Source organism: Notothenia rossii (genome assembly GCF_949606895.1).
Source record: "Notothenia rossii genome assembly, chromosome: 12".
Lineage (NCBI taxonomy): Eukaryota > Metazoa > Chordata > Actinopteri > Perciformes > Nototheniidae > Notothenia > Notothenia rossii.
The window spans coordinates 5,077,874-5,097,686 of NC_136911.1; the positions used below are offsets into that span (position 1 = coordinate 5,077,874).

At 41.8% G+C, this 19,813-nt stretch overlaps 1 protein-coding gene across 5 annotated transcripts in view; it reads right to left on the reverse strand.

The window, feature by feature from the left end:
• phldb2b (pleckstrin homology-like domain, family B, member 2b) overlaps positions 1 to 19,813 on the reverse strand; it is a 38,729-nt gene that overhangs the window by 18,059 nt on the left and 857 nt on the right. For 4 of the 5 annotated variants that reach the window (XM_079662283.1, XM_079662285.1, XM_079662284.1 and 1 more), the window contains exons 2-8: positions 13,869 to 13,925; positions 13,656 to 13,779; positions 12,012 to 12,110; positions 11,273 to 11,356; positions 4,731 to 4,850; positions 2,126 to 2,310; positions 457 to 1,644 (exon numbers count right to left, since the gene is read on the reverse strand). In XM_079662283.1, the coding sequence (XP_079518409.1) occupies positions 457 to 1,644; positions 2,126 to 2,310; positions 4,731 to 4,850; positions 11,273 to 11,356; positions 12,012 to 12,110; positions 13,656 to 13,779; positions 13,869 to 13,925 (1,857 nt within the window). Of the gene's footprint in view, positions 1 to 456; positions 1,645 to 2,125; positions 2,311 to 4,730; positions 4,851 to 8,855; positions 9,052 to 11,272; positions 11,357 to 12,011; positions 12,111 to 13,655; positions 13,780 to 13,868; positions 13,926 to 19,813 lie in introns of those variants that run through there. The other variant, XM_079662286.1, reaches the window with a different exon arrangement.

Sequence of the window (19,813 nt, forward strand, 5' to 3'; positions counted from 1 at the left end):
CTTGTATTAATATTGTATGCTGAAAAGCGTATATATTACAGCACGTTTTTTTGTTGAATAGATTTGAGTGCTTCAAAATGTTGGGTCGCGATGTGTTGACCAAGTAAAAAGTGGGTCCCGAGGCCTGACCAGTTGAGAACCACTGGTGTAGAGGATGCATTCTTAAACTGGGTGTGATTGCACCTTTATGCAAAACTATATTCAAATTCAAATGTAAACACTATGTTCTTTCAGCAATCCTTACAGCAACACACTGCTCACCTGTGAACAGTCTGCAAGTCTGCAACTGATTTGCAAATGACACCAGATGTGGTCTGAATCGCAGCTTATATCATAACTTCTATCCAGAGACATTTGATCCGATTGCATAATTTTTCCATCAGTGGAATTGGCAGATGCGGGGAACATGAGGAACATTATAAAGAAAGCCACATGTGCAAACACACTCAAACTCACCAGTCTCTCCACCTCCTGCTCGCGGAGTCTTTCCTCCTTTTGGTGCTGGTGGTAGTCGGTCAGCTCCTCCTTCCCGCTCAGTGAGCTGATACTCCCCCTTCGTTCCCTGAAACCTCCAGGTGGGGTCACTCCTGCCTTTCCAAACGACTGCCTCCTCTCACCCAGCCCCATCCAAGGCTCCAGCCCCGCCTTCCCAAAGGAAGACCCCCTCTCTCCAAATCCAAGCCCCGGGGCAGCAGTGAGCCTCTCCCTCTCGCTGGAGAACACATTGCTAGCCAGCCGTTCCTGCTCTGGAGGGTTGGAGGTCGTGGGGCTGATGGAGCCCACAGAGCTGGTGGAGGTCAGGCTGACTTTCTTGGCCACACGAGGAGAAGAGGAGCCCCCTGTCTTAGATGGGAGGGTCACATCCGGTGGGGCAGTGGTGGCAGAGATAGAGGAAGTGGTGGGGGGCAAGATTTTAGGGGAGGAAAGGGAGATAGACACAACACTTTCTCCCTGAGTTGTGTTTCGGATTTGATTCCTGTTGGAGGAATGCTGGCTGGAGTTGTGGTTGAGGTCCGGGCTGGCATTGTGGTTGTTATTGTAATAGTCTTTGTTCACTTTATAACTGCCAGCGCCATCGGATCGCCGTGGAGGCAGCGTCGACAAGGTGAGGACTCCGTTGATGTTGTCACGGGGAGACTGGGTGGGGCAGAGGCGTGGCAGCGAGCGACTGTGCCCTCCTCCCGTCAAGCCATTAAGAGAGCCTGTTGAGTATTTCCTGGTCCTACTGCTGGGCACTGGCTCTTGGGTGCCATAACTGCGGCGGCCAAGACGGGGACTTGAGGGCATGCTGGCTGCACCTCCTCCTGATGGAGTGCGGGATGACGGTGGAGGAAGAGACAGGAGATAGTTATTGCTGGCATCAACAGAGGTGGTGGAGCCTCCGCCGTTCCATGTGGACAGCGAAGACGAGGAGCCCGTGTTGTGCAGCCGTCGGCTATCGCTACTGCCGTAGTTGTCCTGGTTGCGATTGACCGAGGAGCGTGAGGACAGAGAAGAAGAGGGGTCGGATCTTCGTCCAGGGGAAAGAGGGGGAGGGGATTTCAAAGACATGGCCGAACGTTCTGAGCCATAGAAGCGCCTCGCCTGCTCCTGGTAGGATGATGAGGATGTGGTAGGACTCGTGATAGGTGTGGTGGGAGGAGACTGAAAGATGGAATGGTATACAAATATATTACACGTTGAAATACTCTAATGTGTTCTATATTTCATATCAGGTATAACAGAGGTAGATGATACAGAAATAGTTTTAATTTGTGTGTATTGTTCTAAGACTGTACCTCATTGCATTTACATTTTAAAACTACTTTGACACATGTATAATGTATAAAGCTTGACCAAATATCGTTTAAAAATGTGCTATATAAATAGAACTTGGTTTGGCATGACTCTATTCTAAAGCTGTGTCATGGCAACCAGAGTAATGAATACATCTAGTGTTGCAAGTGAAACACTGTTGTATCACCAAGGATAATGGGTAACCGCGGTTAGCCATGTTTGGTCTTAGAGATAATGAGTAAACCCCGACAAACATCCAGAGTGACCATATAGATTCTACAACACCTGTTGGAGGGTGACGTAGAAAGCAAAATAACAAATCCCGAAGTGGTGCTTTACGATGGCTGACCTGCGTCACGCTGAAGAAGGAGGGGTTTGCGTTCCCGTTGGCTCTCAGGCTGTTCTCCAGGGCGACCTTCTTGCGCTGCAGGGTGTCCATCAAGTCCCGGAGCTCAGAGGCAGATCGCATCCCCCGAGAACTGCCGGTGCCACCCACCACCGAATGGCTATAGTCACTGCTGAACTTCAGGTAGTCTGGGGGTTAGAGAGAGAGTCGTTAAATGAATTGTATAATATGGGAAATGGTGCATACATGGGGAGGAGGAACGAGGAGATCCAAATCGGGTAAATCCGAGGAATATTGAAGAAAACTGTGTGAAAGAAAAAGAGTGCAGAGATGAAACAAGAGAAAATTGATATGACAAGAATACACAAGAAAAAAGGGATAAAGAGATGGATCGGCTTTTATGTCCGTTCAGTTTTTGGAAAAAAGATCAGTAACAGGAAAATAAGTAGGTAGAAGAAGGAAAAGGGGAAGGGCACAAAGTTATACATTGTGGTTGAAGAGAGGTTGAGTATGTACCTGAAGCTGCAGCTATTCATAGATTGGCCCTTGGCACAACTAACCCAACCAAAACAACCCGTAACTGCTGGCGGAGAATGACCCAGAATAGGAGTCAACTCACACACACAGCATGCAAATACATTCTTCCGCACAACCATCCATTAGATCCAAGACAAACACTAAGGCTAACTCGACTTCAGTTCTGCAGAGTAGGATTTTGGGGGATGAAAAGGACCACAAAATATTCTGGAATACCCTCAAGAGGCCCCCCACCCTTCCTAAAGCCTTTTATTTAAAGCAGCTTCAACAGAGAGGTGGTCTTTTTGCCAAACCTCAACTGAGTCAGTCAGATTTAGTAGGAAGGAAGTTAGAAAGACACATTTAGACAATATTTTACTTGGGAAAAATATTGCTGAGGTGTGTGGGAGTATGTTTGAGTAATAGCTTCCACTTTTTCTGTCAGGATTACAAAAATAACTCCCTGAATAGTCTTATCATCCATAATGCAGGTGAAACACTAGGAGGACGGCAGTGGAAAGCGATATGGGAGAAACCTAGCCAGTGTTTTTAATCCATCTGCGCCTTTATGTGGAAAAGGAGCTATAACAATGTTCAAGCTGAGACCACCCAGTGTTTAACTGTCAAAAACACCCACACACACAAAGAAGGTTTCCTACAACTGACAGCAGTGGGTCCGCCTGAGTGAAACACACACAAACACCAAAAGTGTACATTATATTTTGGAGAATTTAAGAATAAGTGAGAACATTCAACTATTGGCTTTTTTATTAAACTGCAGTACCGAATAGCACATGCCATAGCTGAATATAAGCCTGTCTGAGAAAAAGGTCAAACTTTACACGGTGAAGAGAAACTGGGCAGAAAATTAAAGACATCATAAGATCCACACACACACACACACACACACACACACACACACACACACACACACACACACACACACACACACACACACACACACACACACACACACACACACACACACACACACACACACACACACACACACACACACACACACACACACACACACACACACACACACACACACACACACACACACACACACACACACACACACACACACACACACACACACACACACACACACACGGTGTTTGTCTCCATACATGGGCAGATTTATACAGGAGGCCTGGCGTGCATCAACTTCCTTCTATCGTGACTTTTCTTCTAGGCTAAGCTCAGTCTGCTTCATGTGGAGTCTTCACTGTAGGTGCACATGTCAGAGTGTGAGTGTTGGCAATCTGCGGGATTTAAGTTAAGATTTTGGCTGCCTGTAATAACAAATGTCTGTGAGATGTGTGTGCAAAAACAGCAGAGAATCAGCGGAGTGCATTCCTTACGTCTGGGAGTTTTAAGAGCAAGGACTCCACTGATAATGACACACACCTTGCTCAACGTCCAATCAATGAATCACTACGGAGACAGCGGAACCCAGCTGCATCACCAAGGAAACAGAAGGAGAGGGGCACCACATGACAATAACATTCCAATATGTTTTGAGTTTCGTTTTTAGCAGGTGTGAGACAGTATGTTTATAAAAGACATAGGAGATGGCTGAAAAACACCTGCCCTCATCCTACCCTTGAGTCATTCTAACACACACACTCAGAAATAACATCGCAGTCGTACACACCTGACTAGGACGTGACTTCCTGTGACTTTACCATGACATCCTTATCAGGGAGCAAAGATGTTATGGGCAGAGAAGAGATGTTATATGAGGAGAATAAGGTGATGAACTACACGCACAGAAAAGGTGAAAATCAGATGGAAAGAATTGTTGAGGAGATAAAAAGGGAGGGAGGTCGAAGAGGTGATGTGGCAGAACAAAGAGGGAGGAGGAACAAAGAGGATCAAGTACAGGTCGTGGTGGGGGAAAAAGTTCACCCATCTGAGTGTGTGTGTGTGTGTGTGTGTGTGTGTGTGTGTGTGTGTGTGTGTGTGTGTGTGTGTGTGTGTGTGTGTGTGTGTGTGTGTGTGTGTGTGTGTGTGTGTGTGTGTGTGTGTGTGTGTGTGTGTGTGTGTGTGTGTGTGTGTGTGTGTGTGTGTGTGTGTGTGTGTGTACCTGTGTTGTAGGCCAAAGCTGACACGGGGCTCTTTTGTGGAAGCATACTTTTCATTCTGGTTGCTTCCTCGGGATGGTTGAACCGAAAGAAGTAGGATTTACCCAGACACAGAGAATAACCTGGAGAGAACAACACAAGGTCAAATTAGAGATACATCTAGTATTTACTGAGACAGAGCTTGAGTATATTTAGGTAATGTGTAGTATAAATAGATGTACAGATACACATTTAATCATGGATCAAAAAGTCATTTTAAACAAAAAAATATTGGAGAGCACAGAACAAGGCCATTTGACATATTTATTAAGTATATATACCATACACCGCTGTCTGTTTGAAGTATGGAGAGGCAGTCATAAATACAGCTTAAAATTGGTCTGAGCCTGAAGTATTTGTTCACAGCCAGAAACTCACTTCCACACACTCGTGCACAGCCGGCCATTCCCAACCACAGTGTTTGCTCTTGCCATCAATTAGCCTTGGAGCGCCAGGTATTAAACAAGATGTCAGGGTCACAACCCCTGTAATACACACAGACAGCCACAGCTGTACAAATAGCTCAGAAGAGAGTGGAGAGAGACAACAGTGCTGACACACACTCACAGGAGATCTGACACAGGGAAAGGGCAACAGTAGAGAGACAGCAAACAAAGATGAAAAGCCGATGCAAACAAAAAAAGGAGAGAAAATCACAAGACTGACTAAAACAAAGAGTTCCCTCTCATTTGTCTGTCCCTTCTCACACACAATCTCTTTGCTCTCTCCATTCTTTTAACCTCCACCCCGGAGGGTAGCAGCGTCAGATGAGCACTACAGTAAACCCCCAGTATGTGTGTAAAAGGCTAAAAAAGAACCTCCTTAATAGCTCCATTACAGTAACATCAGATTCCTTGGACCTGAAGTCAGACACAGAGGCAAGAGGGGGGACAGCGACAGGGTGAATGGAAAAAGACCGAATGGAAAAAGTTGTTATTCTTTCTTTTCCCCTTCTCTCATTCGTATCCCTTACACCCTGTTCTTTCTCACTCTTCACCTAATGTCCAGTTTCGCTAACATCGCCATGAAAAGCTGTGCTAATAGAAACATAAGAGGTCATATTTGTCTAGACGATGCCTTAAGAGTGCAGAGAGAGCAGATTCTGCCTTCAAGGCTGTAATTTCTCAGCACAGGGGGGGACCTGAGTGCTGTGGTGAGGTGGAACACACACACACACACACACACACACACACACACACACACACACACACACACACACACACACACACACACACACACACACACACACACACACACACACACACACACACACACACACACACACACACACACACACACACACACACACACACACACACACACACACACACACACACACACACACACACACACACACACACACACACACACACACACACACACACACACACACACACACCAGCTGGACTGTGAACGTCTCAAATACATACTCAACACAATCCTGCAGGTTTGGGCGCAAACTGTGAAGCAGTGGCATCCTGACAGAGAGATCAAGAGATGAGTGTTGTGAGTACAAAGGATAGAAAACACACACGGACATGTCACCGTGAAGGTTAGTGTGAGCATGGAATAATGACATGTTTCTCATTGCCAGACATGAGTAAATGTTGTGGATGCTCCTGTGTATCTGTGTGTGTGGAAACATGTCTCGTAACACTGTCTGCCTAATGAATCACAGCAAGTCTCAGTATTTACCACAACAGCAAACACACAGGCACGCACACACACACACACACACTCCACCAGCAGTCAGCTCTTGTAAAAATCTAATTTCCTTCCCTCAATAGACTCGCCATGTGCCACCTTTAAAGTGGGGAGTAAAGTGTGTCGCCCTGATTTGTTCACAACCCCCAGCTCTCTGGTCTATCTAATTTCCTCTTAGTGCTTATTGGCTAACAAATAACTGCTAATCCTCTCCTTGAGCATAAGCAAATATCTGTTGGTGACAGAGAATGAAAGGAAGATGGAGACAGTACTGTTAGAAAAGGTGAAGATTCAACTTTCAAAAGTTTCAAAGTTCAACAAATGCAATTTTGAAATGCAATTTAAATCCAATTAATTCTGCTATCCTCAATAACACATCCCCTCTTCCTTCAAACACACACACAAGAAAGACATACCATCTATAACATAACATCTTTCATCTCCTTCATGTTTACTTGTTTACCAGCTAATTAAGTTTGCCTCCCACGTCAAAGCAGCCCCCCAACAAACACATATGGACAGACCCTCTGCAACTACAACACAACTTGAAATTAGTCTGTATATACATTTATAGGATCATTTAAAGTTTGCAATCTACAGAGTCAGACCTCAGAGTCTTTGAGGGAGCAGATGTAGGAGCCGTATCACGTCTGGAGCCAATTTTTGTTTCCATGTAGATCTGAGCGGACCAAACTTCACTCTCACCACAATGTTATGGAAGAGGAAACTTAAAACTGTTTCTCTATTTGGTTAACTGAAGTGGAGGAATTGCCAAATGAAGACCATTAGGTTAGAACGAAAAATAAACCAATGGCAAAGATCCCATGACGAACATGTGCTTAGATGAAACTCACTTACCTGCTAATTGGTCTGGTTTGACGTGTGAAGTAATCACAAAAAAAAATCACAACTAATCACCAAACATTTCCTGATGCAGTCTGAAAGAAAACTTCCATGATTCTGCTTTATCAAAATGTTGCAATGTTCCCTTAAATCGATATGGTACTGCACTACATTGACTCATTCATGAAAAGATGCATACACACAAGGACCCAGTGGGAGTGTAAATTGGCCTCAAAAACCACAAGCTCTCTCTGGGGAAAAGGGGTCCAGCAGTAACATCATAAATAAACAGACTGGTCTTTCTCAGGGGAGCTGCTGCAGATTAGGTCAGTCAGTCAGTCACACTTTTCCAGTCTCTCTTTCTCTCACAAACACAGACTAACCAGATGCATGCATTGTCTCCCCGCCGGCGGCTCAGTAGATATCTTGTCTCTGCTCTTATCTCAACTCTCATGCACACAGCATCAATCTATTGACCCTCACCCCAAACAGATACATTGTGCTTAAACAAAGGTTGCAGGCCTGGGGAAACCAACAGGTATATATCAATAACAATTGATGACAAGATGTATTTCTTATTCAATTGGTTTATAGTGCAAGATTGTGCTGTTAAACGGAAAAACGGTGCTTTAGGCAGGGAGGAGAAAGACTAGTGAAGACAATAACATCCAGAACAATGAAGCCGTATTGTTTTCAGGTGTCAGGTGTCCTGACCACTGCCTGTCCTCACAGCCATGGGCTCGTTGTCATGTGCATCCACACCAGTCTGTGAACTTGCCTGCTAATTTATGACCCTGAGGCATGCACACCCATGTTATTTCCACCAGAAGGTGCAGACAATATGCCAAAATGTTGCAATGGAAAGCCTCCAAGAGTTGATTCGACTGTAAATAAGAAATGTGACTTTCACAACTCGGTGGTTTGAACTGCAGAAGCAGCACTGATTCCCACCACATTTTTCAACAATAAGTCATATAAAGTTGTGCTTTACAGTCATTTTTACGCAATCAAAGCATTCAAAAGAGTTTCAGTTTAATGCACCAGTGCCTCCATTGATTTAGGGGACAGATGGGATTTCAATGACAGCCAATCACAAGGGATTTTGATTTTGAAAGGAAAATCTATAATAGCAGCAAATGCTCCACATCACGGCTGGTAAAGTAGTCAGTTCAGCTCTACTCATCAGTGTGACGAGTCTTCAAATAAACAAATGCATCGATCCATTGGAATAGCATTGCTCAAGCTGTTCAAAGAGCATGTAGACACACTACCAGACAGACAGATAGATAGATAGATATATAGATAGATATAGATTAAAAGAAAGCACAACTACGCTAAAGTTGCAACTGTAAGGTGTTCAGCCTCGCAAATAAGAATTCTAAAATACACATACGTTATTTAATTAAGGAAAAAGTAGAAGAATAAAAATATGAAAAGCTGAAATGTATTTACATGAAGTAGTGCGTCATAACATTGCATGAGTAAATGTAGCCTTATGCGACTTTCTTTAGGAGCTAGCATAATAAAGGTCCGTTACATACCTTTTGAGTCCCATTCAGTGAACACGTATCACGAAAAAAACGAATTTCTTCGTGCTAACGTCAAACAAATTATCGTCACTTCTTCTAGAAAAGTCAAATAAAACGAATATTATATATATGTATATATACACTCGTGCCGGTCCCTGTGTTGTTGTTGTTTGCCTCGCTCCTCAGCTTTCAACAACCTCCTCACCGTCTTCACTCCGTGTGGAAGAAAGTTTACTGATTTAGCATGAACTGAGTCCGGACTGAACCAACTCTTGAAAAAGGGGTGGGAGTCTCGAGTTTTAGCAGAGAAAATAATTGTATATATTGTCAATAATCCCAGCATCATTATTTAAGGTTAATAATGTCTAATCGACAAGTAAAAGAGAATAAAACAATAGTGCAAGTAGTTACAACTACAAGTAAAACTAAACAATAATACCACTACCCCCTATCTGCAGTTGGTAGGTTCAAAGGCTTTTAGACAGTGAGGTATTTGCAGGACGCCCCCTCAGCTTTTCTTTGTCTACCTACCTATTTTCCTTCTCTTTTCATTTAAATCCATTGGACCAGTGTTCCCCCAAAACAGCTGCACTACAGAGAGAGACTGACTTAAAATCCTCTAAAACTGGTGGTTGGATTCTATTATGATGACACACTAATTAATTTAAGAATAATCGAATTTGACTAAAGCAACAGTAGAGAAAGGGCATGTAAGATATTTGGTGGTAGGCCACAAAGACTTACTGGCTACAGCCCATAATGGAATACTACTTTATTTTGCCCTTCAGCCAGAGTCAAAAGTAGTCTTTGAAACGGTTTCTTTCAGATGCTTTGTTAACTGCAAGAATTTCCAACAAAACATGAACCCATTCTTTTCTCATGCATGCAGATGTGTGTGTATTTGAGACAGGCATAGAGAGAGAGAGAACAGAGTGGGTATAAGACCAGCTGTGTTTGGTTCAGCAAACTGATTTGCATTGTTTTCAGACCAGTGTGAATGCTGGGAGATTGAGTTTTATATCCAAGCTCCATTTTAATATGAACTTAGATGCATAATAGAGGTTATCCCATTGTTTTTTTGTAAGCATTAGAAAGAAGAAAGCCTGAGGTTGTTTCTGCTTCACGATGATTATTGTAACCATGCTGTATGAACATATTACTTTTCAAAAAGTGACTTCCAGGTGTCCCAGTGAGTTAGTGGGAGAACTGATGTGATTCCAGGTCAAGCTCTGAAGTCCCAAATACAGAACAGATCACTTCCTAAACATAGCTAATCATCTCCAGGCTGATCTACAGCGAGCATGTGTCTCTGTGTGTGTCTCTACGAGTTGCTGTGTGTGGTTACACTAACTCAACCCAGAGCATCTGAGGCCTGTATTTCTGAAAGATGTTCTCTTTCCCCATAATTTTCCAAACCATGCCCTTTTGACTTTTTTAACCCCTTTTTCTCTTTCTGACCTCTCTCCACCCCTGTGAATTCACAATGCCCTGTCCTTGTGTGAGTGGACACAGCAACATGATGTCAATATTTGAATCAGCCAGGCACAGCAGGAAGATAATTAGGCCTGTCAATATTTAACTAGAAATTGCAAGACCACACAGGACACTATGAAAAGGAGAAAGGGGTACATAGAAAGGGAATGGAGCTACCAGTAAAACAGGGAGAGCTTTGTAACAGGGTAAATCCAGAAAAAGGGAATTTGGCAGAAGAGATAGGACAGACTGACCAGAGATACAAATATCAAGATACTGCCTGACAAAAAACAGACATGTGAGCAGAGGTAAACAGAAAGATAAGAAACAAATATTTAAGAATTTGGGAGGTTCATCTTTTAGTTTATGTGTGTTTTGCAAGTATCCTGTAGAAACAGAATGTGATGTAAAGCATTTGCTCTGCAGTCGCTGGAAGCTGTGACTCACTGTAGCAGCTAGCTCCAAACCGCAGCGAATTAAACCAATCCAGAGGTACACACACACACACACACACACACACACACACACACACACACACACACACACACACACACACACACACACACACACACACACACACACACACACACACACACACACACACACCTAAACATGTGGAACTGCTCACAAATACTTAGGCCTGTACATTTGTATGAAAACACACACACAAATACAGTACACCCCGTGTTTCCATGCAGAACGTCAGCACAATGTTAACTCTGGCCATATGACATACACACATTGAAAGGAATGCAAGTTAACCAAACCACAAGCTAACCACCCTCACTCTTTCACACACAAGTTATGAAATACTTGAAGTATGCACACTCCATGCAATTAAGCAAACTTTTACTCCACATATTGTATGACCAGTAGGTGGCAATATATCCCTCTTACCCCTCTCAGCATAAAAGTGTGTGTGTGTGTGTGTGTGTTTGTGAGTGTGTATATCTTACCTTGTGTTAGTGGTGTGGGCACAGTGACCTGCACTCCATCCAGACTGCAGAGGTTACCACAAGGGTCAAGGGTCACCACTCCTCCTGTGTTAGAGGTTATAATGACGAGGTTAAAAAAAAATGTGTTCCTTCACTTCAAAGTAAAGCAACTGCAGATTGCAACGCACAATTACACACAAATACTTCCCTGGTGAATGATGACTCCAAACTACACTACCAGTTGTAATAACAGCATACACACAAAGCCATGCTATTTCTATCTTCACTAAAAGGCTTTGTGCTGAGCGCTGTGTGTTGTATAATTACTGTGTATAGTAATTATACAAGATGATTCACACAGGAACAAAAAAAGAAGAAAGCACCAAGAGTGTAATCAATCACTTGACATCCCACTGGCAACGATCATTTTCTTTCATTCACACAATACATTACCAATCTACCGACAGATATCGAGCTTACGAGTTCACTCAATTTAATATTTATCTTGACACATTATTTCACCTGAAACAAATTACAGAGTGTGTCTGTGATAGCAGACTTTCTAACAGTTTGACAAATCTCTTTTCATTGGCAGATTTAATGCTCTTCTTTAAGCAAGGCGAGATTTTAAGATCCGAGCAAAGCTTTCTAAAAGGAATTATTGGCAGCTAGAGCTTTTAGTACACACTTGTCAGTCCAAAAAGTGAAGAGAACTGCTAATATAATGAATTATTTTTGTGAAAAGTGAACTGACATCAACCTTCATTGAAGATGAGACAGTGCTCTGCCTCGATGCCTGCTCCCTGGATGGTGATATCTTGAGGAATTGGAGCATCTTCTCGGCCAATGCGGGTCACCCCTGGAACAACAAGCAATACACAAAAACATTTAAAAAGACAAAAAAACAGTATAGGGAATTTTTTTTTTTTTTTAATGTGTTCCAGTCATCATTGAATCTCCATTACTCTGGACACTTGTTACTAGCAAATATACATATACATGCGTTTGAACCATATGGGTGGCACAATGTATTAGGTTACTTCAGAATCATTCATTTTAACTGGTTGTTCTTCGTCATTAGACATTTAGAGAAAAATAGACCCTCAGTTCTCCTTAAAGGGATTTTTCACATTGCTGGCATTCCTCGCTGAAATGGAAGGGCACATTTTGTGTTTTGTACATTTTGTTCTTATGAGAATCAACCAATTAAACTCTATAAATGTAGACATCTGACTTATTATAACAACATGTCATACTGGAGCAGCTTCATTTAAAAAAGTTAATAAAATGTATTTAAAAGCAATCACAATGTTTTACTGCACTGTTCTCATGGTCCAGAGGAGGCCAAACAAAACGTCTCTGTCCCTCTGCACTGGGAATATAATGAGAGCTTTGTTAATAAGACATGTTAACTTGACCAGTGTTATCTAAGGACAGATCCTCACTACAATGTAAGGATATTAATCTCATATCAGTCAGTTGTTATTATATTCCCTCTTCTGTCTGCAGGCCATTGAATTTTAATCAGTTATACAAGCATGTCTCTCATTATATCACGCTGTAGATCTACTTATCTGTGCTCCCATCTATTCGCTTTCCTGTGTTTGGCCAACTGTCTGGAATAATGATTAAGCAACGGCACCTGTTGCTTGCTGATCTGATGAATGCATGGTGTGTGCATGTGTGTGTGTGCTTTAAAGAGAGTGAATGAGGAAGGTGTGCAAAATACCTGTGGATGGCTGATGATAGAGAATATTTAAATAACTCTAAATGCACCGCCATTATGTCACAATTATCAGGTGTGTTTGATTTGGACACGAGTTCTCTATAAGGAACAGTGTTTGATTCTGGTCTTTTAGTTTCTCTGTTGTTGTAGACGCTTTCATGAAACCATGAGTCATCCCTGTTTTATAGCTGTTTTGATTCTAGCTCGTTGTATCCCTCTTTTTTTCCACTGTTAACTGTGCGTTCAGTCTGCGCACAAACCAGAAAGTGGGGTAATTTTCTTCCCAAATGACAGTTAAAATAAATAACCAGGGACGCGGTTGTAGTAGTTTGTTTGAATATGTGTTTTTGTTCCAGGGGAGCCCTGTGGGAGGAAGGAGTGTTGGCTTCTTGTCTTGACTTTATTGCGACCCAGTCTCACTTTCCCCTATCCCTGACACTTCTCCAGCAACCGTGAAAATCAAGCAATGGTTGGGCGGGGAGGAAAAAGAGGGGATCATTTAGCTGGAAAAGCAGGGAACAAAGCATTGAGGGAAGTTCAAAGAAAGGGAAGAGGAAGGGACAAAAATATCTGGTTTCACAGGTGACGGCTTTACATGACTCGTGTTAAAAAACATGGTAATCCAAGCCCATGGTGTATGGTTTCTATGCTGTGTGTATTTGTGTGTGTGTGTGTTACCTTCTTTGAGTGGCAGCAGGGTGATGGCCACACTGAGCCTCCCGCTACCCAGGCTCACCAGATGGGGAGAGGCTGTCTGGACCTTCAGACCCTTCCCTGTGTCAATCAGGTCCAGAGACGGAGACTAAGAGCATCAGGCAGAGGGGAAAGGTCATTTCCAAACAAAGGTATTTATTATTGTTTCTGTGTGTGTTTGTGTGTGTGTTCTCTAACCTTATGTTCAACTGGGGACATCTGATCTGACTCTGGCTGGAACATCATCTCACAGTCCTGGAGGAGAGAGAAAGGAAAATCAGCTCTGAGACATATAATTATAATACATTCACAAAAGTCTTTAATGTTTTGTTCTCATCATTTTTTTTATATTGAAATGTAAATGAGGGTTTTTCAGTATCTTGGATCAGTCTCTTGAAGTCTAATCATCTTCAGCATATAAGGCCACACTGTGCTGAAAATGGTGTAAACGTACAATCATTCATCCATTCATGTAAGCTAACATAATAAAGACACTAAGAGCAGGGTCACACAAGTACACATACTAATAATAATACATTTTATTTATAAAGCACTTTTTCATTGCTAAAAGCAATCCCAAAGTGCTACAGTAGGCGTAAGAACCAAATAAAAGAAACAAAACATCTGCGCAAATGATTATACACACACACACACACACACACACACACACACACACACACACACACACACACACACACACACACACACACACACACACACACACACACACACACACACACACACACACACACACACACACACACACACACAAAGTTAAACAACTGCAAACAGCTGCTGCCACATAAGAGGAACTCTCTGTGTGAAAGTGTTCCAAGGGGAAAATACCACTAGAGTGGACAAATTCATACACACACCCTCTGACACTTAAATGCTAAAACAAACCCGTTTCCAGTGGGAAGAACTGGTAAAAAAAAAGGTTCCATGAAAACAGAGTTTAAACAACTATTTATGGTATGCCATCTTACTGCCTGATGCTTTACATGTGTTTGTGTTTCGCGCAATAAGCAAAAAAGGCCAATTATAGCAATGGCTGTCAGTTGCATTAACTCTATGTTGAATTATTTGGTCCAGCTCAAGAAAGTATCTTTAAATATAGTCGAGATTGTCCAGAAATTAATATAGGCTTTCATGAGGAGGATGAGGGCCACAATTAAAGTTTTTATTAACCAAAACCATTTTATTTTTTTTAATGAAATTCACTGAGTTAATTCATGCTCCCCAGAAGATAGACCCTTTCCATTGTGGGAATCCATTTGCTTTCATTTGTGCCACCGGTCAAATGTCCAGAAATGTCATAATCCAAAAGGCAGATTGAACTGGTCACATTCATGCTGCCAAGGGAACCAACCCATTTAAGTTGAGTGTTTGCCTAAGTACAAGCCTTATTATATCAGAAACACTGTTTGTTTTATCCAACAAATTGTGGAGTGTAATATACATTTCAGCCTCTAGGGGACACTAGCAGGGCTTCAGTGTCATTACTTTCTTATTTTGTTTTGGTTGACAGTGGAGTCCAAGATAAAGAAACATGTTGTTAAGGGTGGGAAAAAGTATGAAGTCATTTAATAACTGTGAAATAGCAAGGCAGGATTAGACTGGCATAAAAGGAAGAAAATGATAACTATAAATGGGAATGAAAACAGGGCGAGATGAAAGGGAACACAATCAGAAATGTGTGTGTTTGAGTAAACACACTCAGATCCAGTGCCAAGGACAACCCCTGCAGCAACGTACAATTCAATGAAGGAAAAACACTCCTATTTGTGTGCTACACACACAAAAAAAAAAATCCAGATGGAGTGAAATACTTCTCACTAAAGAGATGATTACAGTATATGTGAAACCAACCCGGCCACATCTCCTTTTACACCTTCGGTTATTTCCTTCCTCTCTTCCCCTTCTCTCCTATATCCTGTAATAATTACTGTAATAATATACAGTACATTATCCACCTCACGCAGTTTCACCATTAGTTTCTAATCTTTTCAATACTTTACATTCCTTTCACTAAAATACTCTCTTCTATTTACTCAACCTGCTTGTCTTCACCCTATTTTCTCTTCATTTGTCCTTTCTGTGTCCCATCATCCTGCCTTTTTAATCTCAATCTCCTCTCTTTTCCTTCCTCCTCCAGTAAAGGAAAACCAAATCAAAGTCAACGCCACTGCACTTCCTCTAATTCAGCTCCAGCTTCCTCTCTGAGGTCACTTCCCTTGCTGCTTTGACACCCTTATTGCCTGGAAACACACACTCTCACACACACACACTTGCTATTCTTTACAACTCAGCCACCCCTGTTACCCTTATGCGCACACACAAACATCTACAAATAAAGTCACGAATCAGCTCTTTTGTTATCTCATGAAGACATGAGGCCCCGCATTCCCCTTTTTTTCAACACAGTGTAGACAAAGCAAACATACTATATGATGGCAACATCAGCCGGATCGGAGGTGCTACAGCAAAAATAGAGATTGAATGAAGATACGAAGTTCAACAGGGACTGTGAGAGTAATGACAAGACTATTTTCTCTTTTGTTCCAGCGGTCTCCTCCCGCTTCCTTCCTGTACGTCCTTTCCCGCCTCCCTGACTCTCCCCTTATGTCATATATTCCTTACTCCCCCAGCTCATTGTCTCTTTTTCCACAACCTCCCCCCTTCGTCTTTCACCAGGTGAGCTGCAGTCTGGCAGGTCAAGACAAGTTTTCACCTTGTTGTGCTTTACTTTAAGCAGAGCAGTGAGGCGTATCAACCCCCCTTCTAGATTTACAGATTTCAGCTCTGGCATCCTCAGGGGGTCTTTACAATCTGCAAACACCAAACCTGATGCTATCAGGCTATCTGGAGCGGAGAGCTCAAGCATGAGATTACTGGATGGTTTAGGTATTTGCAGGTTTATAGAAAAACTAGATTTGTATCACTCTGCTTTGTGGCCCCTCTAAACTCAAAGTTGGTGCATATAGTTAAACATTAATCTACTAAAGAAACTGTTATTTTTTTAAGAAGTTAGTTGAAACTTCAACATGGCTAAAGGGACTTGAGGTGTTTTGGTGTAAGGTTATGTCTCTGGCCTAACAGTAACTTGACAGGATGTCACATTACAGCTTCAATTGAGTTTGATGGCAGAATTACAGTCTATGTGAATAATGAGTATCAGGTTCAGCCAGATATCGAGTGACATGAGGCAGACTGAGAGAAAGAACGTCCAGGAGAGAAAGCGTCAACATTTCATCACAAATGAACTCCTGGAATGGAATGCAATGAAAGGCTGGGGACGTTTATACAAATGTGTGTTTTGCCTTTTATGGGAAAATATCCTTAATGTGCAGAGCTGACCTACTTTTACTAATCCCAAATCTGTTTTACACCTGAACTAGCGCTTTAGATATTAAAGGAACAGCTTAAACAACTCCATACAATGTTTCTAAAATCAAGTGCACGCACACAGTCTCTCTTTGATCCCATCTGTAGGACAGCTGATTTCCCCCCGAATGCTCCGTTTGCCCCACATCTGGAGGTAGACAAAGAGAAAGTGATGGAAGGACTCATAAAAGCAGAAGGACAAACAGATCCAGCGTTCACGGACTGTTTCATCTCATCCTTTTTATTCTCCTCATCCTCTGCTTTCATCCCTCTGTCCCTCCTCTGCATCTGTTTTGTTTACTCTCCATTTCAATTACCTTCTTTGATATTGTTGCTGTCTGTTTTTCATGCAAACTGCATTCAGGACATTTCAGCCTGTTGCTCATGTTAGTGATTTGGAACATGTTGCTTGCACACATATATTATAATATTGTAAATTGAGTTAAGCTATTAAGATAAGTGCATCAACATTACTGTTATAACTACAGCGGTATGCACAGAGTACAATGAACTACAGACAAATCATCAGGACTATTATTTTCATTGAACGCAGATATTCCATGTTGGCCAGCTGCTTCTTCTCCTGCTTTATTGAAACAGCTTACATTGGCCTTAGGCTAAGGGTGTTTCAAAGCAGACCGCTACTCAAGATGATTTAGACCCTGGGGTTTAAAGTTGACCAACTATAAGAATGATGGTGGGAATAATGATACCTCTAGCTGCAGTCAAGGTGACTCTTGAGCTTTTTCTAAACGTGCTACACAAATAAAATGTGCATGGGTAAAGACCACCATTTGTGCTGAGGAGTGGGAGGATTCACTCTTTGTTAAATATGGTCAATTTATTTTTTACACGGAGTACATGACAGGGGAAAACTATAAAATATGTTGCACTGATTCTGGTTGCCTCTTTTTCAATCTATATTCAACTCCCTCCAAAGGTGGGTGTTAAGACAACAAATGTTGACAAGATTGTATATTTAATTATTTTCTGCGTCTTTGGTTTCGTAAATAAGTATTTGAAAAGGGTGCTTGTAGACTTTAAATTAGGGAAATATTGCTATCTGTGGTTATGTTTGGATTTTTAGATTTTAAAAACTGTTAAGAAAAACAGAATGCTCTTCAAAATATGATACATTTATATAACAGAATCCTTTTTGTCTCATTTTCATGTGTCTTCATCTCTTTCTTGTCATTATCTATGAAGCCAAAACCATCCAATTCTCTCTCAGTTTCTTCTCTGTCCATGTATTGTTGATTATACCAAGTATCTTATTTGTCTAAAATGCTGTCTCCCCAGCTGTAATTCTCATGTGTTATCTTTAAATGTCATGTCTTACCCTTGTTCCTCTCTCTTTATCTCTCCCGTTCTCCAATCCCTCTGTCTCTCACTAACCTCCCCTCCCCTTACATTCCAGCATTACCCTCTCCTCCTCCCACCTGACAAAGCCAGCATTGTATCACAGATGCTGTTTAATATGGAGTCCCCCTCTCTGTGTCCCTCTTATAGAGCAACTCTCAGAGCTAAATGGGGTAATCTTCCTCCCTTCTCTTCACAACAATTACCCATAGTAAACACAAAGTAGTTTAATATATGCCTTACGCATGCATCACACCATAGACGTCAGCATTCCCACTCACATTTCATCCTTTTGTTCATGCTCTTCTCAGTCTCAGTGTGTTTTGTTGAAAACATTTCAAGCTGATAAACAGAACTTGACCTTGAACCGCTGCTGAAACACAGCAAACATCCACAAGCATTGTCCTCCAATTGAATCTTTCTCACACTCCACTGAGCGATTTCTCTCTTTATCATTTACCCAAGTGCAAAATCCTCGCAGGAAAGAAAGTCCATTGTTTTTGCAGCTGACTCAACGTCGGAGGAAATCTAATGTCAGTTTTTATCTCGGGTTTGTGCGTCTCTGGAAAAGCCCAGATTACCTTTACCGCCATATGGAGGGGATCAACTGATGTTTAGGTTTCTGAGGGGCCGGATATGACAGGGAGAAAAATGACAGAGAGAGAGAGAGTAGTGAGATGTAGCTCAATTTAACAAAGCTTGCATTGTGAAATGAACTGCTGGACAGATAAGAGAAGAAGAGGAAGGCAGAAGGATCGACTTTGAGATGATAAGAAAAACAAACTGAGCAGCGGGGAAACAAAGGAAAAGGAAATGGATAAAAAAACAGACTTAAGAATTCAGAGAGTAGGGAAATAGATTGTTGACCAAAAAAACTGCATCACTGCCTCCAAACTAAATATTGCCATAAACTGAACTGATTACAGTTCAAGCATACCTGGCACACACATTCATAGTAAATACTGTGGGAACAATCTTACAACTACAGTACAAGTGGAATTATAATTGGTTCAGCACATGAATTAACCTTTTAAGTGCTGTTTTGAATCTGGTAGGAGAACTTGAGGCAGGACGGTTGTATTCTCCTGGTTTCCACATCATGGCAATAGCCAACACTCCAAATATAATGGTTTTAACATTAGCTTAGCATTCTGATGTCAGTTTTTATTTTAAAAAGCCATGGACGTCCTTTCCATTTCTAAGATTTTAACTGAAAGCGAGTTTAAATGTGTCCCTCTGATGTACATACGTTTTTTTTAGTTTCACTATTGCCATCTGTACGGTGTATGGAACACCAAAGAAAAATCCACAACCTAATAATTACAGAACTGAAAAGAGCAACTCCACATGACCCAAGTGTACAATGTCCTAATTGGGAAATCAAAGGTAATCAGATCAAT